Source organism: Bos mutus, chromosome 15 (assembly GCF_027580195.1).
Source record: "Bos mutus isolate GX-2022 chromosome 15, NWIPB_WYAK_1.1, whole genome shotgun sequence".
Lineage (NCBI taxonomy): Eukaryota > Metazoa > Chordata > Mammalia > Artiodactyla > Bovidae > Bos > Bos mutus.
The window spans coordinates 29799328-29826979 of NC_091631.1; the positions used below are offsets into that span (position 1 = coordinate 29799328).

A 27652-nucleotide genomic window follows, 5' to 3' on the forward strand; every position below is an offset into this window, starting at 1 on the left:
TTATAGCATTTCTCTTCAGTTTGTAATTTGAACTATTTTTGTCTATTATGCAGAGAATTGTTATAAAATAATCAAGTTAAATAAGTGAACTTTTCCAGAGCTAATCTACTGTGTTGTGTGGTATTTAATTTTTAGTCTCATATTCTGCTTTAGGAAAATAACAGTGTTTTTTAAATTATTTCTGAATAGCCTATGTATGTTACTGTTCTTTTATATATTTTAACATATTTTTAAGAAATAGAGGAAAAGTATTAAAAGTATGAACTAAAGATTAAATTAGCCACCATTTTAAAAAGAAGCAGTCACTAACAGATCCTTTCCTGGAATCAACCACTACTGATACTACCATCTTAAAAAGGTAGTGATCTTTACTAGATTCTCATTTATGTTGACCTTTATTTGTGGGAGTGGCATTAGAACATTTCTTTATGTATTGTTTAGTACCCTGGCCTGTGTTTTCCTTATAAGGAATTCTCATTTGTCTAGAACTGTATTATAGTTAGCCATGTTTTTCCATGGCTTGATGTCAGAATTCATGAAAGCAATCAATCTACTTGAATTTTTGTTACATGTCATTCCTTGCCCAGAAGTTCCCAAAATCACATCTCCCAGTCAGTGGTATTTGTGATCTGTCCTGATCATCGGCACTCCATTCTGAGTAATAGTAAACCCATAGGGAATGAGGAAAAAAAAGCACAGCTTTCAAGCACAGATAATACTCAGTAAAAAGGTACAGATTCTGTGTAGGCAAGTTGGCCATGCAGCCAAGACACATTTTAGACCAGTTTACCAGTTCCTACAATGTGCCTCAGTAATAAAAATTAAAGTTCTGTGTTAGCTGCCTCCTTTCTCATCTACTCTGTGCTCTACAGTTTTATTCTTTTTGGATCTCAATCTTTCATTATATCACCTTGTTTTTGACTCATTATTTGGGCTATCAGGAACCTGGGAATTATTTGGGGTTTTTTATTAGCAATAATGCTAATTTTTTTGTTTCAAGTAATTTTCTTTTGGGTCTTTAGCAATTACCATCTATTGGATACTTACACATATGCTATAAGAAAATGTTTAAAATATGACCTCATTTTGTCCTAAATAACCCCTTTGAGATAGATGGCATTTTCACCAATTTCAACTGTAACTAAAACGCAGATTAACTAACAACCCAAAAGATCATAAAGCTAGTAAATGGCATAGAGAAGATTAAAACTGGATCTTTCTGGCTCAAAAATCTGTACCTGAGCTTTTCAGAGTATACCTTTCTACCATACATCCTATAGATTACATTTCCATTCTGCATTCAGGGTTTAACATTTTAAACCTTGGCTTCTGAGTACAGAGATGAATTTAAATGCCTAGATCCTTTTGCAAACCAAATATAATTCCCTAATAGCCCAAAGAATGAATCAGTATAAAATGTAAATGTAAAGTTGGTTAGATTTAGATATGTTTCAATTCTTTTATCATTATATAATCTAGCTTTAGCTGAAATGTCTGCATAGAGAAAAAGTTTTTCAACCTTGCCTACAGTCCCCCCCCAAAATATTAAATTTTTAATCCAATTTTAATAAAGATTGTTTTTTTATGAATTCTTCATTCTTTAGAAGAAGTTAAAACAGTTTAATGATTAAGAGCTCTAGTTCTGGAATCAGAAGTTGTAACATTTACTATCTGGTAGACACTGGAAATTTTATTTAACATCTCTGAGCCTCAGTTTCCTTTTCTATAAAATGACCATGTGACCCATTTCATAAAATTATTATAAAAGTTACATGAAGCACTTGCCACAGTACCTTGCATAATAGGAGTTAACTATTAACTGTTGTTTAGTTAGATTTTGCAGTTTGTTCTTTGTGATCATTTGCTCTAGCATCCCTATCTTTGAGATGACAAGTAAAGCCCAGAAGAAGGACAAAAGCTAGCTTGAGGTTTGGTGGTAAGTTGGTGATGGACCTGTAACTAAAGCCCAGTATTTTTGAGGATGGTTAGGTTGTGTTGCTATTATTGTATTGTTTTATTTTTTTTCTTTTCACTTCTATCCAATGATTCCTGCTTTAATCCCATTGAAATTATTAAATTGTTTCTGTTTTGTCTATGCAGCTATTTTAGTGTCATAGTAAGTTGGCATGAATACTTTTTTGCTTAGCTTAGTTTTCTTCACACCCAAAATGGGTCAAGCTACAGTATTAGAGATGAAGCTTTAATGTTCAGCAGTGGAAGACAAAAATCTGTGGTCATTTATGATTTTTATACCATCCTCTTTGTCTTCTGCTAATCTCCTATGACATGAGACATTGCTTTCCACAGTAGTGGAGCATGCCTCCTGTTTTGAGTGCTGATTAAATGAAGGCCCTCTGGTCTACCTACAAAATGGTAGTGATTTCAACAAGGATAACAGTACTTTTCCCTCTGTTCTCTCTTGTGTTGTAGAGCCGACAGCTAGAATCAGAAACAGGGACCACAGAAGAGCACAGTTTAAACAAAGAGGCTCGGAAATGGGCCACACGTGTGGCACGGGAGCACAAAACTATTGTTCACCAACAACGGGTAAGTGCAATAGTAGGTTACATCTAACTTTAAGTAGGTTATATCTGCTGCTGCTGTTAAGCTGCTTCAGTTGTGTCCGACTCTGTGCAACCCCATAGACGGAAGCCCACCAGGCTTGCCCGTCCCTGGGATTCTCCAGGCAAGAACACTGAAGTGGGTTGCCATTTCCTTCTCCAATGCATGAAAGTGAAAAGTGAAAGGGAAGTTGCTCAGTAGTGTCTGACTCTTAGCTACCCCATGGACTACAGCCTACCAGACTCCTCCATCCATGGGATTTTCCAGGCAAGAGTACTGAAGTGGGGTGCCATTGCCTTCTCCGAGGTTATATCTAACTTAAGTCAAACATCAAACCAGTTTAAGGAGTTGAATTTTATTGTGTGAAAAATATCTGATATATATTTTTCCTATAATTGAACACTCAGCAATGTTTTCCACTATCTACTAAATACCTGTACAATATATTCCTATAGCTTCTTAACTTTATGCATGTTTATACCTCTTAATCCCCTGCCCCTATTTTGCCCCTACCTCATTCTCTCTTTCCACTGGTAACCACTAGTTTGTTCTCTATATCTGTGAATCTGTTTCTTTTTTGTTATTTTCACTAGTTTGTTTTATATTTTAGATTCCACATATAAGTGCTAACATATAGTATTTGTCTTTCTCTGACTTAAAAAAAAAAATTTGTAATTAGATTTATTTGTAATTTCAGTGAAATCTCAGTGAAACTTTAAAAATATTTTCAAAGGAACTTCATCTGATCCTAAAACATGTCTGATATCTGCCTACCTAGCAGGAGAAACAGATTCGATTCCTGACTTGGGACGATCCTCTGGAGGAGGGCATGGCAACCCACTCCAGTATTCTTGCCTAGGAAATCCCATGGACAGAGGAGCCTAGCGGTCTATAGCCATGGGGTCGCAAAAGAATCTGACACAACTTAATGACTAAACAGCAAAACAGCAATAGCCAGTAATAATAATAATGAGATATTTGTAGTTTTAAAGCTGTAGTATCATACAGAAGTTAACAAATGTATCAAAGAAAATGATCTGTGTATGTATGGACCTTTAGATATTGATTCGAAAAAACACTATAAAAAGTCGTTTTTCGACAAGCAGGGAATTTTAATGATGAACAGTATATTAAGGTGACCAAGGGATTATTGTGAAGTCTGATAATAGTATTATGGTTGTATTTTTTTTAAGTTTTTAGAGACTTTTACTAAAGCATGTAGGAATGAAATGACAAGATGTCTAGAATTTGCTTTAAAATGCTTTTCATTAGCACAGAAAAATAAAGAATGGGTAAAACAAATGTGGAGAAGTTTCATTAACTGTTGAATCTTGGAGATTAATATTTAATAATTCATCATACTAGTCTATTTTTGTATTTTAGTGTATTTAAAATACACTAGTCTATTGAGTGTATTTAAATATTTCATAATAAAAACTTGTTAATGGCATTTCAAATCTTTGAGTAAAGGATTTACTCAGGAAATGGCATTATAGCAATTATTTGTGTATTTGGAAAAATATATAAAGTTAGATTTCTCCCTTCTGCCGTATGCAAGGTAAATTTCAAAAGAATTAAAGACCTGAGTGCTAGACACAAGACTACTGAAAACTAAAAAAAAAAAGAATAAGAATATTTTTGGCATATTACAAATGGTTTCTTAAGTAAGACACAAAACCCAGAACCTATACAGTAAGATGATTGATGAATGTGACTACATAAAAGCTAAAACTTTCTGTAAAACAACAGGTTTTCTGAAAGTTAAGAGAAAGGCAATAAAATGGGAGGAAATATTTATGACATAAATAACAGAAAAAGGACTCATATCTAGAAGGAAATATATTTAAATAATAATTAAAAAATTAGAAAAATGAATAGAGGATATGAAATGATGCTCTATTACAGAGAAACAAAAATTGAAACAATGAGATAATCTTTTTAAAATTTCAAAGATTGATGGTATCCAGTGTTGGTGAAATGTGGAGAAAGGTGCTCTTACACACTACTAGAAAAATAGGTACAGCCTCTTGTGAGCAATTTGGCAATGTCTATAAAAATGTACAATTTCTACTTTTATGTTTTTGCCTTAGATAAATATCCTCATGTGTTCAAAGAGTCATTGACTAGGTTGTTGTTGTTTTTGTTTAGTTGCAAAGTCTTGTCTGACTCTTTCGTGACCTCGTGCACAGTAGCCTGCCAGTATCCTTTGTTCATGAGATTTTTCAGGCAAGAATACTGGAGTAGGTTGCCATTTCCTTCTCCAGGGAATCTTCCTGACCCAGGGATTAAACCTGCATCTCCTATGTTATAGGCAGATTCCTTACCACTGAGCCACCTGGGAAGCCCAGGTAGTTAGTACAGTAATATTTATAATATTGAGAAATTTGAAAACTCAAATGGCAGTAAAGTAAGAGCAAATGAAGTATGATACAGTTGAATTATTGAATCAGTGGATTAGAGGATGATGTCTATTTGTACAAACACACAAAGGTTTCTTAGACACATTTGATAGATCTTATTATTTTTTAAAACTGGGCAAAGTTTATAGGAAATATGTAATAAACGGTTTGATAAAATGCAAGTAAATTGATGGGACAGTGGTTATCTTGAAGTAGGGAACACCTGGTAGGGTATGAAGCTACAATAGACTTTCTGCCATTTTGTATTAGTTGTTGTTTGGAAGCAGTGCTTTATATTCATGTCATTTTTAAGTTAAAGGTGTGCATATAAAAAAAATGCAATTCAAATAAGATTTATAGATTGTGCCAATGTCAGTTTCCTGGATTTTATCTTATACAGTAGTTAGACAGGTTTTTACTGTTGGGGAATCTGGGTGAAGAGACTCTCTGTCCTACTTTTGCAACTTCTTGTAAGTCTGTAATTACTTCAGAGCTTTTTAAAAATTTTTTAAAATAAATAAATGGAAACAAAGGTTAAAAAGGGAGTCATGGAAACTTGTCACTAAAGTCTTTAAAATTATCTAGACGTTCTAGTCATTTAATAAGAGAAAAATAGAAAACAATTATCATTTTCCTATTTTCTTTAATAGGTTCTAGATGATCTGGAATGCCATGGAGTTTCAGTATCAGAACAAAACCGAGCAGAGTTGGAACAGAAAATAGATGAAGCTAAAGAAAATATCCGTAAAGCAGAGGTGAGGTGGGAGCTAGTTGTGGCGTTTAGCCCAGCTCCAGCAGTGTCACAGCCGCGATGTGGACCTTTAGAATCCAGTCTCTATACACTGACTGATTTGAAGGATGATTCACCATCTGTGTCCAGAGTATTATTTTTATATGTCTGTTTCATACAGGGTAGTACACATAACAAAAATACACTAAGCCCACTATGAAGGGTTTACAATCATGAAATATTAAATAGCAAAAGAATTAGGCCACAATAAAGATTAATAGTACAGAAACTGATCCATGTAAATTTAGTGCCAAGAGTTGATTAAGCAGACAAGGCAAAAAAAAAAAGTTAAAGCATTTTAATCTTTCGGGGAGTCATGGAATCCTTTGAGGATTATATGACAGTATAAAACCCTCTCTACCACAGAAAAATACACATATTATGTGTAGTGTTCAGAAGTTCGTGTACCATACACTAATATTCTGTGACCTAGAGAGGGACAAGTTGAGATGGAAAGAAAAGTTATTTGCAAAGGAGAAAGATATAGGATATAGTTGGCAGTTGGATTTGATTAGGATAGAAGATTTTTGTAAGAATGTGGTGCAAAGTAAGGAAAGTCATCACGGTTAAGACCAGTTCATGGAGGACCCCTGCTCATTTGTATTTAGTTACATATCCAATGCATCATAGTAAAGGGATATGGAAGTAGACATTTAAAAAAAAGACTGAGTGTGCAGCCCTCAGTGAGAACACGTTCTTATTAGAAAGGCTGAAAGAATGCCCAAGATAGTTAAGACTCTAAAGCATAAGTGCCAAGAAGTAGTGGTCTACACATAAGGAAACCAAAGGGCACACGGGTCGCTGTGGGATAAGTTATTAGGGCAGGTAATACAAAGAGGTAAAACTTACGATGGGCATTGACAGATGGAAAAGGGATAGCACAGTTTTGTGCCCTGCAACCTTAAGAGGCAGAGCTAGAACTAAAAGCAGAAGGTAGGAAGAAGGCAGATTTGAGCTTGCTACTGGGAAATACTTTCTAACAGTCAGATATGCCCAGTGGCAGAATAAGTTGCCCAGGATCTAGTGCAGCAGTGTAAGTGTGTAAGAAGATTCTGTATAAGCACTTCTTGCATTGGATTGAGCATTAATCTAAACTAGTGATTTTCAAACACTCTCTCAGATCTCTAGATTTGAGGAAGTGTTTCAGTGATTGAGGTGGGGCAAGGAGTAGGGGTTGGTAGTGAGCGGAAAGGCAGCATCAGCAAAGACAGGGAATATGAGTGTGTTTGTGATACCACCCATGGAAGTGATCTGAACCAGACAAGGCTTGCTGTCTACCTGGCCTGTAGAAGCCCCAGTAACCCCAGCTTGCCTTTATTCCTAGCACATGACCCACAGCCTCCATAGTAAAGAGAGCAGAGTGAACAATAAATAGCCCTTTTCCTCACTGAATTCAAGGTCATGGCTAAACAGCTGCCCTAGAGTGCTGGCCAAGTACATTGGCAGGCTCTTGCCTAGTCTGAGAAACATGGGCTTGTGTAGAAGAGCTTTTCTTGTTTGATGTTTCTCCAAACTCTGGGTGAAGTCAATTTCAAAGTCTTGACAGGACAAGTCTCAGAAGTTTTCTGAAGGATGTGTTCTCTCTTGTATTTTCCATTTCCAGACTTTATCCGTAGTGTCACTATCTGGTACCCTACCTCCACCATGCCCTCCAGTAATAGCAGTAGTAGGTATCAGTCACACAAAGTCTGCATTTAGGTTGAATGACCTGTTATTTCCATGAATGTGCTAAACTGCCCTGTGTTTGTAAAGCTTAAAATATGAAGTGAGATTCACACAACAGAATGTCTCATCTCTCCTAATACTAGTATGTAAGTCTGTATTCTCAAAGATAACTTTTTTTTTACCAGAAATATGAAATATTCTAAAAACCACAATGCCAGAATCATTGTCTGTTTTTAATATCTGTGAAATGCAGTTAATCCTACCACTTGTATAAAACGATCTCTGACTTGATTTCCACTTATCAGTTACAAAAAATAATCCAGTTAAATTAGATGGCAAATATGAGGGTAGTATTAGGGGATTATTTGCAGTATTGTCATGATGAGATTTTTGTATAGGCTGGACCATTAGAGCCTTCAGAGGAATTGACAGTAATAGTTTCAATAGATTTCCTTTTTCTTTCTTCTGCCTGTATATCATTTGCATTGGATTTTCTCTTTCCATTCAACAGTTACTTAATTATAAATACTGAAACAGAAGGGAGAAGAAACTAGTTAAAAATCCGTTATATCCTTTATGTTTGGTGTTTAACTCCTACAACATGAATCCTACCCTCCCTTGTTGGTTAATCTGCTTTATCTAATCTTTTCTATATTGTGTTTCTATTTAGTGTTGCTAATTAGAATAGAAACCTTTATGGTACTCAGTAATAGATTAAAAAAATTTTCCAGTCATAAGAAATTGAAAATGTAAATGGCCTGTGCTTTTCTAAAGAATAAGAATAGATTGCTATTTCCAAAGAACAGTATAATAGAGGTTGTGTAATGATTAAATAATTATTGGCTGGTTAATTTCAGGATGGACTCCTTGATTAGTTTAACAAACAATTAATGAGTGTCTGCTGTGTGCCAGATTCTGATGAATATACTAGACGTAAACTGATGAACAAAATTATTGTTACATTGTTATGATCTCTATGACTGCTAGCTGTGCTACTCTTTGTAGCCCCTAGTTTAAGAACTGAAATGAGGCAACAGCTGCTCAAATTAAAATTTAAAGAGTTTTCTTAATCTGGTATTTAGGTATTTGAATTTTTTGAAATGTCTTTTGTCATACAGATACACATTTCTTGATCTGACATGCTAGTGCTCAGTCATATCAGTCATGTCCGACTCTTTGCAACCCTATGGACCATAGCCCACCAGGCTCCTCTGTCCTTGTGATTTTTCTGGCAAGAATACTGGAGTGGGTTGCCACGCCCTCCTCCAAGGGATCTTCCTGACCCAGGAATAAAACCTGTGTCTCCTGTGTGTTCTGCATTGCAGGCAAATTCTTTACTGCTGAGCCACCCATATCATACCCATTTTTAAGATAGCTTTTCAAGAAACTAGGAGTTTTAAATGCCCTTTCGGGAAGCTGTACATGACTTGTGTTTCAGGACACAATTCTCTTGTACTTGAGTAATTCAAAATTACAGTGTCACTTTTGTACTCAAAGACTGGGAAATGGTAAGACCTTTGCCATAATGCTATCAGAGAAGTATACAAACTTCAGTTGCATAAAATGTGAGGTCTCATTGTTGTTTAGTCACTAAGTTGTGTCCGACTGTTTTGTGACCCCATGGGCTATAGCCTACCAGGCTCCTCTGTCCATGGGATTTCCCAGGCAAGAATATTGGGATGGGTTGCCGTTTCCTTCTCCCAGGGATCTTCCCGAACCAGGGATCAAACCCGTGTCTCCTGCATTGCAGGCGGATTCTTTACCACTGAGCCACTTGGGAAGCTGCTCAGTCCTCATTGCTACAAGGTTAATGAAATGCTAAGGGTGACCCTGCTATAAAAACAAAATTTCCAATCATATATATCCAAATTTATATTACCTTCAGATTTGTTTATTGCAAGGTGATACTGTACTCTTATAATGTAGCATGTTGGTAGACGTCTTAACTAATCACTTTCTTCAGTTTTTAATGTGAAAATTTTTCAAATGTACAAAAAAGATGAAGAGTATTTTTCAACATGCTAAATCAACTATTAATATTTTACAGTATAAAATTTATGAATGTATTTCTGTGCTATAAGTTACAAGTTTAAAGGCCTGATCATAGTCTTATTTTAGGCAAGAATACTTTATAGATGATACTGTTTTTCAACATAGTATGTTTTTATCAAGTTTTCTCACAATTGATGCTAAGAATAGTCACTTTCAATTTAGGTGGTACTACCAAATCTTTCCACTGTTAAAGTTCTTTTTTCTTTTTCCATTGCAATTAACAAGTATTAGTCACCTCCAGTGGCTGCAAGTGAGTCTTTTTCTCCCTTTCTTAAGTATCATTACAATGTCATCCTGGAATTTTAAAAATCAATTTTATTAAGGTATAATATACATAAAATGTAACCATTTCAAGTAAACATTTTGATGTGCTTTGACAAATGCATACCCCTATATATCTACCTCCACAGCCAAGATAGAAAATATTTCTGTCATCCCAAAAATTCTTTTGTGACCAGGCAACAAATGATCTGATGTCAGATAGGTTAGTTCAATTCCAACAACATGAATAATACATCACTTGATATTGTCCTACACATCACATATAAAGATCACCCTACACACTTTTACCAGCCTTATTTTTTATCATAATCTCAGTTTGATGAGTTGTTATGTATTCAAGTTCATGAATCTTTTCTTCTGTAGTTATAACCTGCTATTAAGGCTATCCTGTGAATTTTTATTTCATATATTACATTTTTAGGTCTATAAGTTTGGTTTGTTCCTTATATCTGCCAGTTCACCCTTGTTTATTTTCATGATGTCCTTTTAGTCCTTAAGTATATTTATAAAAGTGACTTTAAAGTTCTCATCTACTCATTCTGTGATTTCTCACTCTCTACTGACTGATTTTTCCTTTGGTTGTGGCTTGTATTTTTCTCTTATTCAAATACTTAGTACTTTTTTTTGTTCACTGAATATAAGAAATAGTGACTGTTTGGCTATTGAGTGAATGTCTGGATTCTCTTTCCTCTGTTAAAGCCTGCTGAGTTTTATTTGGGCAGCCAGCTCAGTTTGATCTGCGGATCAGTTAGATCTGTTCAAGACTTATTTTTAAGCTTTGTTTAGATTGGTTTAGAGTAGCCTTTCCAGTAGGTCTAGTTTAGCCTTATTACTAATGGATCTCCTTTCTGCCATTTCTTCTTATGCCTTGAGAATCCAACAAGGTCTCTGGTCTCTCAGCTCTGGCTGGATAGAACTGCAACATCTTTCAGCCCTATACAATCTCTGGGAGTTTTTCAGTTCACAGCTCCATGGTAGACATTCTTTCCACAGTACTTATTCTTTGTGTCTCCTCATGGAGTTCCACTTTATGTACTTTCAATTTATTATGGATTTTTATTCATTTGATGTATTTTTAATATTATAGTTATCCTACTTTAAGCCCCATATTGTCTAAATTTGGCCAGTGAGAGTCCATTTAAGCTAACTTCTGTGTCCTTTTCATATTACTCTTCTTAGTCTTTTAACATTAATTTGTTTTCTAGCACAGCAAGCTATCTTACTGCTGTTCAGTTGCTCAGTCATGTCCAACTCATTGCAGCCCCATGGACTGCAGCATGCCAGGCTTCCCTGTCCTTCACCATCTTCTGGAGCTTGCTCAAACTCATGTCCATTGAGTTGGTGATGCCATCCAATCTCACCCTCTGTCATCCCCTTCTCCTCCTGCCTTCAGTCTTTCCCAGCATCAGGGTCTTTTCTAATGTGTCAGGTGGCCAACATATTGGAACTTCAGCTTCAGCATCAGTCCTTCCAATGAATATTCAAGATTGATTTCCTTTAGGATTGACTATATTAATCTTCTTGCAGTCTGTGGGACTCTCAAGAGTCTTCTTAAACACCACAGTTCAAAAGCATCAATTCTTTGGTGCTTAGCTTTCTTTATGGTCCAACTCTCACATCCATACATGACTACTGGAAAAACCGTAGCTTTACTAGACGGACCTTTGTCAGCAAAGTAATATCTCTGCTTTTTAATTTGCTGTCTAGGTTGGTCATAGCTTTTCTTCCAAGGAGCAAGTGTCTTTTAATTTCATGGCTGCAGTCACCATCTGCAGTGATTTTGGAGCCCAAGAAAATAAAGTCTGTCACTGTTTCCATTGTTTCTCCATCTATTTGCCATGAAGTGATGGGACCGGATGCCATGATCATTTTTTGAATGTTGAGTTTTAAGCCAGCTTTTTCACTCTCCTCTTTCACTTTCATCAAAAGGCTCTTTAGTTCCTCTTCACTTTCTTCCATAAGGGTGGTGTCATCTGCATATCTAAGGTTATTGATATTTCTCCTGGCAGTTTTGTTCCAGCTTGTGCTTCATCCAGCCTGGCATTTCGCATGATGTTAGACAACAACTCTGCATAGAAGTTAAATAAACAGGGTGACAATGCAGCCTTCATGTACTCCTTTCCCAATTTGGAACCAGTCTGTTGTTCCTTGTATAGTTCTAACTGTTGGATCTTGACCTGCATACAGGTTTCTCAAGAGGCAGGTAAGGTGGTCTGGTATTCCCGTCTCTTGAAGAATTTTCCAGTTTGTTGTGATCCACATAGTCAAAGGCTTTAGTGTGGTCAGTGAAGCAGAAGTAGATGTTTTTCTGGAATTCTCTTGCTTTTTCTATGATTCAGTGGATGTTGCCAATTGATCTCTGGTTCCTCTGTCTTTTCTAAATAACAGCTTGAACATCTGGAAGTTCTTGGTTCAGGTACTGTTGAAGCATAGCTTGGAGGATTTTGAGAATTAATTACTTTGCTAGCATGTGAAATGAGTGAAAGCTATCTTAGGCTTGCTTTGTATTCTCTCTACCCATATTTAGAATTAACCTTTTCTCCAAGAAGCCCTGATTTCTTTTAGTATATAGAATAATATTTAGATACCAAAGTCTAGGCTGTGAAGGTGCTTATTGCACCTGGTTTGTGGTATAGAAATAAATGGGAGTCATCTATTTCTTGGGCCTTTCTTTTTGGTTTAGAGCTAGGAATTTTTTTAGAATCGTGAGTTCGTACTGATATTTTCAGTTAAAATTTAAAATTGGAAAGATTTTATTAAACTTCTTTGGGTTTTATGTGTATATCTTTTATTTTATATTGAGATTTTTAGTTCCTATATTATCATGATATTTTATTTTCTTTATTCTACATATGTATTAAATAGTTTCTAAATTTAAATGCAAATATTAATAATACTACAGAGTGACATTTAAGATCTCTTGGAATTCTTCTTGAATGTAGGCTATATCTCTTCAAGGGTGTCTGCTTCTGATAATAAGGGACTAGCTTATATCCTCTTTTAGATAACAATTACTAATCTAATCTAGGGTAAAAATATTTAAAATACCTATTTGGTAGAACTGGAAAATGCCCCAAAGCATATAAGAACTTGAGAGGAATAGACTCTTCAAAGAATGGGACTATACTTGGTGGCATTTACATTTTACAGCTCTTCCTGAAGGGCTGTACAACTAAGATTCAGGCAGAGAGCCTCAGCCTCACTGGCTTGAGCTGGGATGTCAGGGAGTTCTCAGATTTGCATATAAATAACCATCCAAATCCTTGGCCAAACCTAAATAGACATGTGGAACAGAAATTCCAAGGAACTTGGCAAGAAACAACAGCTAGAAGGGCCCCCCCACCCCCCACCAAAAAAAAATGAGCATAAATTTCAGCTGTTGTTCATCACAGGGAAGCAATGCTAATCATTAGAAAATGGAAGTGATTATATTAATATCAGACAAAATGGGTGGCATAAGAAATGTTAAGAGAGATGATTCATAATGATGAAAAAAGAAGTACAGTTCATCAAAACAATCCTAAATGTGTTTGTAGCTAATAATAGTTACAGAATAGTTCATGTAAAAACTGACAACAAAATGAAAAATAAACACATCTATAATCGTAGTTTGAGACTTCAGCCTTCCGTTCTGTAGTTGATAGAACAAGGAGCTAGAAAATTAGTAAATATATAGAAGACTTAAATAACACATGAGCCAACTTTACCTAATAGACATTTATAGAACCCTCCACTCCACAGGAGTAGAATATACTGTTATGTTCTTTTAAAGTAGACATGGAGAAATTCCCTGGTAGTCTAGGGGTTAAGACTTTGTGCTTTCACTGCTGGGGGCCTGGGTTCAATCCCTGGTCAGGGAACTAAGCTCCTACAACCCATGAGGCCTGGACAAAAAAAATAATATAAATAAAGTAGATAGAGAATATTTAGCAAGACCATAGACTATACCACAAACCCATGTCACTGAGTCTTAAAGGATGTTATGTGGAGTATGTTCTCTGACCCATCAGAATAAAATTAGAAAGCAGTAACAGAAAGATATCCCAGATATTTGGGAATTAAATTATTTAAGTACAGTAATTTGTTGTTGCCCTTAGGGAAAAAAAAATCCAGCTTAATGGCAAAAACAACAATGATTTATTGTCTTTCATCATCTGGGTTTTGTCTGTGTAGTTCTTCCCATGACTTGTCCATGATTACTCAAAGAGCTGCACACAGCTAAAGGACTAGGTCTTTTTTCCATATGGCCCTCCATCCTCAAATAGGCTAAACAGGTCTTCCTCACATAGTGGAGGCATATACCAAGAAATCAAGTCCTAGTAACACTCTTATCAAGCCTCTGCTTTTATCAGATTTGTATATGTTCCATTGGCCAAAAAGATAATCATATGGACAAGGCCACAATCAACGTGGGAGGGGATGCATGGAGACTCCCACGTTTCATTGGACGTAACCTTTTACCACAATTGATATGACCTTGGTTAAATCATTTTCTCACCTATTCAGTAGAGTTTGTGATATACATTCTCAGGCTTGTTGTATGAATTAAATGAAATAGTATAATTATATAGTACCTAGTATATATGATAAAAGTTGTTTGGGGGTGAGGAGGGGTTTAAGATACCAAAAGTAATTGAGTGGCAAATGGTATTATCTACCAGTATTCATTTCCTGCTGTATGCACTGACGTAAATAGTAGGGTTACAAATAGACACAGTTATTATCCTTAGAGAAATGATATTTTGAATATAAGTTAATTAAGCCCAAATTAGGTTTACAGATTTTGTAACTGTCAAAAAGTTTCATAAACTCAACCATGGTGTGACACTTGGATACGTGTATGTTCAGTTTTACATTAAAGTTGGTTAATTGACAGTGTTAATACACCAAGGTTATATATCTTAAAAGATCTGACTTTTTAAAACATCATTTTAAAAAGCTCTATCTTTTTACAAGTTTTAAAGATGATTTGGTCAAGCAGTATTTGGAATGCCATCCAGTTTCAGAGAGCGATGCTCTGCAGAATTTTAATCAATTGGCAGATCATCAAAATGCACTTGAAAACACTGCAAAGTTCTGCTTTTAAATAGTTGTTGAAATATAAACAGTTGGAACTCTGAAGAAAGGCTAACATAGTTTATTCTGGAACTGCAGTCTAAGTTTGCAAATACCATGTTCTTTAATTGTTTGGCAAAGTACCGACAAAAATAAATCTTATGAAAACTAGACTACTTAGATTTGAGAAAATAGAATATACTGATCTCTCTTATGTGTGTGTGTGTGTGTACATGTGTCTTTTTCTCCCTCTCTTTCTTTGTATTTTCTTTGCTTCTCTGCTTTAGCAGTTAAATGACTTACAGTTATAATTTCCAAAAAGAGGTTTGTTAGTTTACTCATTTTTTAAAAACATTTCATTGCCTATATTAGTTTAAAATACATACTAGAATGGTTCTGAGACTACCAGATATCCACATGCAAAAGAATGAAGCTGGACCCTGACCTCACACCATATACAAAAATAAACTCAACTCAGAATGATCAAATACCCATGAAACAGTTAAAACTATAAAACCCTTATAAGGAACATGGGGATTAACCTTTGTGACCTTGAATTAATTTCTTCGATATGACACCAAAAACCCAAGCTACAAAAGAAAATAAATAAATTGGACTTAATCAAAATTTTAACTTTTATGTTTCACTGTTAAGAAGTGAAAGACAACCCATAGAATGGGGAAAAATATTTGCAAATCATTGCAGATGGTGACTGCAGCCATGAAATTAAAAGATGCTTGCTTCGTGGAAGAAAAACTATGACAAACCTAGACAGCATATTAAAAAGCAGAAAATAAAAAAGTAGAGACATTACTTTGCTGACAAAGTTCCATCTAGACAAACCTATGGTTTTTCCAGTAGTCATATATGGACGTGAGAGCTGAACCATAAAGAAAGCTGGGTGCCGAAGGGTTAAGGCTTTTAAACTGTGGTGTTGGAGAAGACTCTGGAGAGTCCCTGGGGCTGCTAGGAGATCAAACCAGTCCATCCTAAAGGAAATCAGTCCTGAGTATTCATTGAAACGACTGATGCTGAAGCTGAAACTCCAATACTTTGGCTACCTGATGTGAAGAGCTGACTCATTGGAAAAGACCCTGAAGCTGGGAAAGATTGTAGGCAGGAGGAGAAGGGGACAACAGAGGAAGAGATGATTTGATGGCATCACCGACTCAATGGACATGAGTTTGAGCAAGCTCCAGGAGTTAGTGATGTACAGGGAGGCCTGGCGTGCTGCAGTCTGTGGGGTCACAGAGAGTTGGACACGCTGAGCTACTGAACTGACCTGATTTGCAAATCAGATATCTAATAAGGGACTTTTTATCTAAAATACATCAAAAGGCTTAACAATAAAAAGACAAAGACACAATAAAAACAGTAAAAAGACAACCCAACTTTAAAATGGACAAAAGTTTTGAATAGACATTTTTCCAGAGAAGATATACAGATGATTAATAAGCACATGAAAAGATGCTTGACATCATTAGTCATCAGGGAACAAATCAAAACCCGAGTGAAATGCCACTTCACACCAACTTCGATGGCTAGAGTCAAAACTGGCAAACATTAGCAAGTGTTGCCAGGATGTGAAGAAATGGTAATCCTCATACCCTGCTGGTGTGATCGTTAAGTGAGATAGCTGCTTTGAAAAACAATTTCCCCAAATGGTCAAACATACTGTGACTTTATAACTAAGTAAGTCCAGTCCTAGGTATATATCTACAAGAAATGAAAACATAGGTCTACAGGAAAACTTGTACACTGATGTATAAGTTGTATACAAATGTTCATAGCAACATTTTCATATTAGCTGAAAAGTTGAAACAACCCATCAACTGACAAATGGATAAACAAAATGTGTTATATCCATGCAATATCCATAAAAAGGAATGAAATACTTATACATGTTACAACATGGATGGACTTTAGAAATATTATTCTAAGTAAGAGAAGCCAGACAGCAAATATTGTATGGTTCTATTTATATTAAATGTTCAGAATAGGCAAATCTAAAACCTGGGTTGAGAAGATCCCCTGGAGATGGGAAAGGCCACCCACTCCAGTATTCTGGCCTGGAGAATTCTGTGAACTGTACAATCTATGAGGTCGCAAAGAATCCGACACGACTGAATGACTTTCACTTTCTTTCATAGCAAAAGACAGTAGGTTAGTGGTTCCAGAGGCTACAGAGAATAAGGGATAGGGGAGCAATAGCTAAAGGACATGGCGGGGATGTGGAGAGGTTTGGAGGTGATTAAACTGTTCTAAAACTGTGGTGACAGTGCTATAGTTAAAATGGATAACCAACAAGGATCTACTGTATAGCACTAGCACAGGGAACTCTGCTCAATATTATGTAACAACCTAAATGGGATAGTAATTTGAAAAAGAATAGATAATGTATATGTATATCTGAATCACTTTGCTGTGTACCTGAAACTGTCACATTGTTAAATAACTGTACTCCAATTTAAAATAAAAAGTTAAAAAATAAATAAAAGAAAGTTGTGATAATTGCATGTATCTGTGAATATGCTGTAAGTCAAGTGTATTATATAATTTAAATGAGTAAATTATATGTGCACTTTATCTCAATAAAGTTGTTACTAAGAAAAAATTATTAGAAGAAACAGATTTTTGCAAGTCTGTTTACCAAGTAGTGTGCCACAAGCCAGAATCTTTAATTACTGTATATTAAGGTCTATGTGATATCCAAAACCACTGAATTGTGTGCTTTAAAGTGACTAATATGGTTAATCTTATATAATATGAATTTTTATCTCTCTCTCTCTTTTTTTTTTCTTTGGCTGCCCCATGTGGCATATAGAATCTTCGTTTCCCAACCAGGGATCAAACTTGTGCCCCCTGCAGTGGAAGAGCGGAATCTTAACCACTGGAGTGCCAGGGAAGTCTCACTGTGCAAAACTTAGAAATACAAAGTAAATTTAGCAATGAGAGCTCAGTGAAAGAAGTCAGAGCTCAGATTCTTTTTGATACCAACTCCCTTAGCAGACAGTCCAGAGCATGATCAAAATTGTATACTGTAAAGGCTCAGTGAGCACAATTGTTTGTCCAAGAGTCCCATAGAAGGCCATCCAGTGAAGGTTCTCAAAATTATCTCAATGGTGCCTTCAAATGTTGAGGAAGACACCACCACTCTTAATACGAAGAACAGTGAGGCTGAGTTTACTACTTGCTAAAGCAAAAAAAGAATGATATTTACAAAATATAATCTCTCTGACAAAGTAGAACTGATGCAAAGGGTTTTGAGAAGTGTGGGTTTCAGGGACTGGCAGATTTTCAAAACTGGAAATGTACTACATACTTGCACACCACTTTTAACTGGTGTGTAGAGATAGGACTTCCCTAGTAATTGGTAGGGAAGGAGGTCTATTCTTCCCTAGACAGTGAAGAATCCGTCTGCAATGCAGGAGACCTGGGTTTGATCCCTGGGTTGGGAAGATCCCCTGGAGGAGGGCATGAGAGCCCACTCCACTATTCTTCCCTGGAAAATCCCCCACAAACAGAGGAGCCTGGCGGACTACAGTCTATGGGGTCTCAAAGAGTCAGACACAACTGAGTGACTAAGCACTAGCACACAGAGATTGGTGGACTGTTGGAAGCAGGAGTGGAAGCTTGACTGCTGATGCTTACTGGAGTGAGGCTGTGGTTGACTGGCTGCCTTGCCGAAGCGAGGGACTGTCATTGATTGGCTGACTTAGAGGCATGGCTACTGGGCAAAGCAGTTACTGTTTGATTGGGACAGGTTTGAAGTAATTCTATGATTACTTGCTTATGGCTTGGAACAAGAGCTAAAGAATGGGCAGTGTTTCCTTTTCTTGAATTTGGAGCATAGAAACTTCTTTTATTCCTCAACATCTCCTGTTTCTGATAGCTGCATTAGAATCTAATTTAAAATCTTTACTCAGTAGGCAGTCAGGAATCACGGGTGTTTTTAAGTAGAGAAGTGACTGATGAGATCGTTCCTAGACTTGTAAAAGGTGGATTATAGAGGAGAAGAGAAAGTCCAGGAAATGGTTTAGAAGGCTGTTGAAAATGTTAAACTTTAGAATGTTCTGAGGCATAGCCTTATTAACAGGAGAAGAAAGCAGACTTTATGTTGCATTAACATCTTCCTTTTCCTTCCCGGTTACCACTCTCTCTCTCTCTCATCAAGTGAAAAATTAACATCTATGCCAAGGAAGAATTACTAGTGAATATCAAGATTGTCCTAATTACTAAATCAGGAATAACTTTAAAGCAATTAATTTGAGGAAAGAATGCTTTGCTTTCTGACCATTTTCTTGGTTCTCTTAGATAATTAAGTTGAAAGCTGAAGCCCGACTGGACCTACTAAAGCAGATTGGCGTTTCTGTCGACACATGGCTAAAGAGTGCAATGAACCAAGTGATGGAAGAACTGGAAAATGAGCGATGGGCCCGCCTTCCTGCAGTGACGAATAATGGAACCTTACACTCGGTACAGTTTCTCTTGAATATGATGGGCTAACTCCACTAAAGGATGCTCTCCTATGACTGTGTAACCAAACTTGATAATAGCCAAAATTTTAAAGAAAAAGTAATGGATTTTCTAATGGTTTGTGGTTTTTTCCTTTAGTCTATCACTAATTGAGTTAAACTTAGTGTAGGAAAGAAAGAGAGAAGAAAAGAATAGTACTTTTTTAAAAATGTGCATTATATAGTGACAAAATATTATCACTAGTAGATTTATCATTATCCCATTCATAAAAGTAGGTATATTTCTTATCCGGAGGTAGCAGGATAAAAATTTTAGTAGAAAGTTTCCAGAGTTTTCAGAGGTCTTCTTCAGTGTAAATGAAAATAAACATCCGGAGCATTGTAAACAGTGTTAAAGAAGGGAAAGGAACACAGCCTATGACTTAGTCTGTTCAGTTCACAAGGACTGTCACACTCTGCTCACAGTCTCTTTCTTTCATCAGGGAGACAGTGCTACAGGTATAGGTTTATGAATAAGGCCAGAACTCGTGCTTAAGTTTTCTTACTTCAGGTTAAGAGTGTTCTCCACTCTGATGTCATCCAGTTCAACCATGGTTTTTCATCCTGGAAATCTGAGTATCAGAAAAGTTCAGTGATTTGCCTGATATTACATAGGTGGATATATAATGCCTTGCTGGTCAAACTATTTTTTCCTGCTATCTCCCTACCCATTATTCTCTCTCATCGAGTTTATTTCCATATGGCATTTATTACAATCTGTGTTTGTCTTCTTGTTTTATTTTATTTATCATCTACCTTCTTCCCTGAAATGCAATTTCCGTGCCTACCTGGTTCACTGTTCTGCACAGCAGAGTGTCTGGCACATGTCAGTACAAAGTGAATGAATCAACAGATAAATGGAATAGTGTGTGTGCTCAGTCTCTCAGTCATGTCTGACTCTTTGCAACCCCCTAGACTAGCCCCCTAGAGTAGCCCACCAGGCTTCTCTGTCTATGGAACTTTCCAAGCAAGAATACTGGAGTGGGTTGCCATTTCTTACTTCAGGGGATCTTCCCAACTCAGGGATCAAACCTGTGTCTCTTTGTCTCCTGCACTGGCAGGTGGATTCCTTACCTCTGCACCACCTGGGAAGCCCAGATGGCATAGCAGCAAACTAAAACTCTAATCTCCTGACTTTCCACTATATCCATAATGCCTCTTCATATTTGTGCCCTTCAGATAAAAGGAATTGAGCTAGAGAAAGCGGCCATAGTTTAAGAACATTCCTGGAAGTTTTGTCAGTTTTTTCACATGGCATTCTGACTTTCTAATGAGAATACGCTTGTACATTTAAAGAAGATTGTGAGTGTATGTGCATTTTAAGGAAAAGCAATCTACCGAAGGCTTATTTTTATTTCAATATTAATGGTAATCCAGCTGGGGAAAATAAGTACATATCACCTATTTGACGTTGGAGTTAGAAGAACTTAGCCTGTTTCAAATACAACAGAGTTGCTCTGTCTCATGGAATATCTCTTCCCATTTCGTCTTTTTAAAAGCCACAACTTCCATCTAATTCATGTTATTCTGTTTAACAAAGCTTACAATGATAACAAATTCCAGATACATTCTTGCTTTTGGCTTCTTCAACAGTACTTACTGTTGGCAACTTATCAACCCCATGGTTTTCCTCAGACTAGCATCTTTTCTATCAACTGGGCAGGCATTTATCCCTATGTGCCCACTTCCTGGGCAAATTGGAGATGAACAAGACTTGGTGTTTCTCCTCAAAAAGCTTACACACTGGTAGAGCAGACAGACTTCTATGGATCTTAATGATACATGGAAGTGTATGACTGAACTATTGTGTAGCAAACTTGAACTTGATAACTACTAACTCCTTAGCACATATTGGAAAAAGTCTCTGGATTTCAGAAATTCTAAGATACCCTCCAGCTCCAAAATCTCATGGTTTTGTAAAATTGTATCAGAAAAACTTAACATATCTTATTATTGCATTTCACTTTATTGTGCTCACAAACAATTGCATTTTTTAACAAATTAAAGGTTTCCTTTTTCATTTTACATTTGTTATGGTGATTTGTGATCAGCTATCTGTGATGTTACCACTGTAACATTTTGGGACACCACAAATCCCACCTGTTAATTGATAAATGTTTGTGTGTTTTGACTGCTTCCCTGACTAGCCTTTCCTCTGTCTCTCTCCGTCTCTTCTGGCCTCCCTATTCCTAGAGATGCAACCATATTGAAATTAGGCTGATTAATAATCTATAGAGTGGTCAGGTGAAAGGGAGAGTTGCAGATCTCTCAGTCTGAATCAAAAGCTAGAAATGATTGAGCTTAATGAGAAAGGAACATCAAAAGCCAACATAGGCCAAAAGCTAGACCTCTTGAACCAAATGTTTGGCCATGTTATGGATGCAAATGAAAAGTTCTTAAGGGAAATGAAAAGTACTACTCCAGTGAATATGTGAATGATAAGAAAGAAAAAAAGCTTTATTACTGGTAGCAAGGAAGTTTTAGTGGTCTAGATAGATGATCAAACCAGCCACAACATTCCATTAAGCCAAAGCTTAATCCAGAGCAAGGCCCTAACTGTTTTCAATTCTATGAAGGCTGAAAGAAGTAAGGAAGCTGTAAAAGAAAAGTTGGAAGCTAGCAGAGGTTGGTTCATGAAGTTTAAGGAAAGAAACTGTCTTTGTAACATATAAGTGCAAGGTGAAGCAGCAAATGCTGATGGCGGAAGCTACAGCAGGTTATCCAGAAGATCTAGCTAAGATCATTAATGAAGGTAGTCACACTGAAAAATAGATTTTCAATGTAGACAGAATAGCTTTGCCATGGGAAAAGATGTCACCTAGGACTTACAGAGATAGAGCGAAGGCAATGCCTGGCTTCAAAGCTTCGAAGCACAGGCTGACTGTTTTGTTAGGGGCTAAGGAAGCTGGTGACTTTAAGTTGAAGCTGGTGCTCATTTACCATTCTGAAAATTCTAGGGACTTTAAGGCAATGGCACCCCACTCCAGTACTCTTTCTTGGAAAATCCCACAGACGGAGGAGCGTGGTAGGCTGCAGTCCATGGGGTTGTGAAGAGTTGGACACGACTGAGTGACTTCCCTTTCACTTTTCACTTTCCTGCATTGGAGAAGGAAATGGCAACCCACTCCAGTGTTCTTGCCTGGAGAATCCCAGGGATGGTGGAGCCTGGTGGGCTGCCGTCTATGGGGTCACACAGAGTCAGACACGACTGAAGCGACTTAGCAGCAGCAGCAGGGACTTTAAGAATTATGCTAAGTCTACTCTGCTATGCTCTGTAAATGGAACAAAACCTGGATGACAGTGTATCACTTTACAACATGTCTTTATGAATATTTTATACCCACTGTTTAAGATCTACTACGCAGTCTTCCCTGGTGGCTCAGTGGTAAAGAATCTGCCCTGCCAATGCAGGAGACAGGGGTTTGATCCTTAGTTTGGGAAGATGCCACATGCCACAGAGCAACTAAGCCTGTGAGCCACAACTGCTGAGCCCATGTGCTGCAGCTACTGAAACCTGCGTCCCTGGAGCCTGTGCTCTGCAACAAGAGAAGCCACCACAATGCAAAGCCCTCCCACTGCAGCTAGAGAACAGCCCCTGCTTGCCACAACTAGAGAAAAGCCCATGCAGCAACCAAGACCCAGCACAGCCAAAAAAACATAAATAATTTTTTTTTTAATTTTAAAAGATCTACTACTCAGAAAAAAAGATTTCTTTGCAAATATTACTGTTCATTGGCAATGCACCTGGTCACCCAAGAGCTCTGATGGAGATGTACAATGAGATTCATGTTGTTTTCATACCTGCTAATACAATATCCCTTTGGTAGCCCATGGATCAAGGAGTAATTTTGATGTTCAGGTCTAATGACTTAAGATATACATTTCATAAGTCTGTAGTTGCCTTAGATAGTTATTCTTCTGATGCCTCTAGGCAGAGTAAGTTGAAAACCTTTTGGAAAGGATTCACCATTTTAGATGCCACTTAGAACACTCATGATTCATGGGAAGAGGTCAAAATATCAATATGAACAGGACTTTGGAAGTTGATTCCAACCCTCATGGATGACTTTGAGGGATTCAAGAATTCAATGGAGGAAGTAATGCAAGAGTAGTAGTAATAGCAAGAGATCTAGAACTAGAAGTGGAGCTTCAAGATGTGACTGATTGCTGCAGTCATGTAATAAAACTTCAATGGATTAAGAGTTACTTCTTATGTATGAGCAAAGAAAGTGGTTTCTTGAGATGGAATTTACTCCTGGTGAAGATGTTGTGAAGACTGCTGATGTAACAACAAAAGGTTTAGACTATTACATGACCTTAGTTGATAAATCAGGGTTTAAGAGGATTGCCTCCAGTTTTCAAAGTTTTACCGTGGGTAAAATGCTATCAAATAGCTTTGCATGCTACAGAGAAATAGTTCATGAGAGGAAGAGTCAATCAGTGCCACAAACTTCAGTGTTATCCCATTTTAAGAAATTGCCATGGACACCCCAACTTTCAGCAGCCACCACCTTGATCAGTCAGTATCCATCAACATCAAAGCAAGACCTTTTTACCAGCAAAAAGATTATGACTCACTGAAGACTCAAATGATAGCATTTTTTGGCTATGAAGTATTTCTTAATTAAGGTATATAAATTTTTTAGACATACAGTATTGCATGCTTAATAACTACAGTATAATATAAACATAGATTTATGTGCATAGAGATCAAACCAGTCAATCCTAAAGGAAATCAGTCCTGAATATTCATTGGAAGGACTGATGCTGGAGCTAAAGCTCCAATACTTTGGTCACCTGATGCATAGAACTGACTCATCGGAAAAGACCCTGATGCTGGGAAAGATTGAAGGCAGGAGGAGAAGTAGACGACAGAGGATGAGTTGGTTGGATGGCATCACTGACTGGATGGACATGTGTTTGAGCAAGCTCCAGGAGTTGATGATGGACAGGGAAGCCTGATGTTCTGCTGTCCATGGTGTCACAAAAAGTCATAGATGACTAAGCGACTGAACTGAACTGACTTTACTGTGGTGGTCCGAAACCAAACCCACAATATCTCCAAGGTATGCTTATACCAGCTCGAAAAATGGGAGAGAAGGAAATGCCATTTGGGATAGTCTTTAAAGAAATTTAACAAGAGATAAAGGAAGGCATCTGAGTATGAAGGAAGGAAATGAAGGAGATGTCCCTAGTATAGTATCTGGCAGTAAGTAGTACAGACTGGCTATAAGTGTTGAATAAATCGATTATTTTTGACAACTGTCCCAAAACATCAGCTCATCTAGAGACATGTCGTATCCTCTTGAAAGGAGCATTTTGCAATCCCATTCCACTCTTTCTTCCCTCTAGTCACTCTTACAGAACCTGTGTTTTCTCAGTTTCAGCTGAGGGATGTATTTTGTGGATGCTCTACTATCAGTACAAATAAGGGAAAGATGTAAGCATAAAATAGTTTAATGAAGTCCCAATATTTATTTAACCTGATTTTAAATGACAACCCTGAAATAACTTGGAGGAATTTGTAGCTCTTCACGCTGACAGCTAGCTGGAAAGGAACAGAGAGTAGAAATACACATTCGGGAGCCAAATGATTTCTTCCATTACAGATGCCAGCAAAAGCATTAATCATCAGGTTTAGAATTCCCTTTCTTCTGGAAAACATAGTTAATAGTACTATTAGACATTAATAATGTAAAGTGCCCTATAGAGATAAATATTTTTAAAAACGTATATTGTTTATCTTATAGAATAAGGAAGGGACTATACTTTCTTGAGTATTAACTCTTTGCCTTCTGTATTATGCTGTGGTGCAGAATATAGGAATAGGAAGGGAAAAAATCACAATATAGCAACATTTTTTAATGGAGGGCATTCTACTGGTATAACTGTTCAGTTGATGATTAATCAGACCCTGCCTACAGTCTCCTATGATTGGATTGCTGCCAGTGACCCAGTCACCCCTTCTGTCACTTATCCCTTCTCATTTTCTTGCCTTCTCTTACTCAGAAACCCATACCCAGTTTAAAACCTAATTTTGAAATTATATTAATTATAGAATAGAAAAATTATATAACTAGATAACAAAAAATTAGGAAGTATGGCAGAGAAGAAAATAAAGAAAGCGCCATCCTTATAACAACACTGTTAGCAACTTAATTGAATTCCTTCCTCTTTCTACTATTCCTTTTTTGAACACCTGCATCATAATAAGGTTAATTTTGGATATTTTTATCTAACATTCCCTATTGATGGATGACCTTCATAATCATCCTTTTAATGTCTGTGTAATATCCCATCAGGAATGCATTTACTTAACTCTTTGTGTTTAGTATTTGGCTTGCCTCCACATAGTCTAAATAACACTCTTTAAAACATTTTTACACATTTTTCCATACCGGGGATTTTTTTTCTGTAAGTTAGAATCTTAGAATTACTGAGTCAGAGATTCTTAGTTTGATGTTGTTTTATTTTTGTTCTTTCTGTCTGTTGTTTTTTTCCCCTCTAGATTTTCAGACTGTAGCTGACAGTGTTTACATGACTTCCTTGTTTTCAACCACTTCCCCCAACTACTATGCCAAGGCATCCTGACATCTACTCTGTTGGGAAGCATCCCTAAGTATATGAGCATTTCACAGAGTTGCATAGAAATAAGTTCTAGGTCTGTTCATTATGAAGATCATGCTCAGTATGTGTTTGAAAGGCAAGAGTAAAAATTTTAAACCTTTAGGATGCTAATTTGGTTCCCATCTGCCTCAGTAATGCCTTATAGTCCTTGCATCCAATGGGCTTTGTTTTTATAACGCGGAAACCTGTTTGTTGGCTTGAGCTAAATCCCAAAGAAATGAACAATGGATTTTCATGATGAGAGAAATGTAAACTATAGAAAATAATGGGATACACCTACAAAAATCTTCAGTTGCTTTTTTATTTACAGTATTTCCAGATGGGCATTCACCTTTTTACTGGACTAAACTCCATACTAAAAATGTCCACACTTTTAATGAAACTGACATTTCAGGTTCCCAGTAGGATCAGTTTAATTCAATTCAGTAAGCATGTATTGAGCCTTCACTGCTCATGAGACCCTTTGCCAGGGGCTGGAAATTATCTAGCTGCATATAATGACTGTTGGGTTGGTGTCCACAGATCAAGAGAACCAGTGTCACATACTGACAGCCAAGACCAAAGATGGGCATTGAAAAGCTAGAGCATTTCACTTCTAAGAGAAGTATCTCTAGCCGTTTTATGTTCTTTGACTTTCTCCATAGCCATAACAAGTAAAGTGCTTGACACAGGTCCTAACACATGATACATGTTCAAAAATATTAATCTGAACTTTAAGCAGTTTATTCCAGTTCTACCAACTAAGCTAAAAATACTACCGAAAAGAGGGTATTCACTTTGGTAAATCATCTGTTCTGTACCAGGTACCATGTCAGGCACATTCATATATTATTTTAATTAATGATCACAACCATCCTGAATGTATTTACAGATGAGAAGGTAGAAGAATTAACGATCTAGCCCAGCAGCACGCAGCTAGTAAGTGGAGAGAGCTGGGATTAGAACCCAAATATGTCTGCCTCTAAAGCCCTGCTTTTTTTCCTCACTCCTTGGATGACTGTTTATTCCTCTAACCTTTTTTGTGATTCATTTCAATTGCTGTATCTTTTCTTTTTTCATTTCTTGTTTTAAGCCTCTGGTGAATTATCGACTGCCCTATTTTGATGTAATTAATGGTCTTATAGCATCTTCAAGTACTGTGCAACCAGTTGTCATTAAAATTCCCAAGCTTTATTATTCTTAACAGTTTTACTGAAGTATAATTGAAATACAATAGATAACACATATTTAAAAACATACACTTTGTTTGACCTCTTTCATACAGCATAATTATTTTGAGTAGCATCCATGTTGTTACATGTCAGTCTTTTAATTGCTGAGTTATATTCTGTTGTATGAATATACCACAAAATTTGTTTATTCATTCACTCTGATGATGGGCATTTGAGTTGTTTGGGGCTCTTTCAGGTAAAACTGCTGTGTGTGTCTGTTTTAGCTGGGTCATATAGTGGCTATATGTTTAATATTTTAAGTAACTCTCAGGCTATTTTCCAAAGTGGTTGTACCATTTTACATTCCTATCAATGGAGTACTAGTGTTCCGGTTGTTCCACTACCTTGCCAGTAGCTAGTATGGTCAATCTTTTTAATTTTAGATATTTTAATAGATGTGCAGTAGTGTATCATTATCATTTTAATTTACATTTCACTAATAATGTTGAGCATCTTTTCACATGCTTGTTTTCCACATGTATATCTTCTTCAGTG

The 27652-nt window shown here is 36.7% G+C and overlaps 1 protein-coding gene across 1 annotated transcript in view; it reads left to right on the forward strand.

Moving 5' to 3' along the window:
• Positions 1–27652, forward strand: part of FCHSD2 (FCH and double SH3 domains 2) — a 244638-nt gene that overhangs the window by 196295 nt on the left and 20691 nt on the right. Inside the window, exons 11-13 of the mRNA XM_005893521.2 lie at positions 2431–2547; positions 5612–5716; positions 19120–19281. Of these exons, the coding sequence (XP_005893583.2) occupies positions 2431–2547; positions 5612–5716; positions 19120–19281 (384 nt within the window). The remainder of the gene's footprint in view (positions 1–2430; positions 2548–5611; positions 5717–19119; positions 19282–27652) is intronic.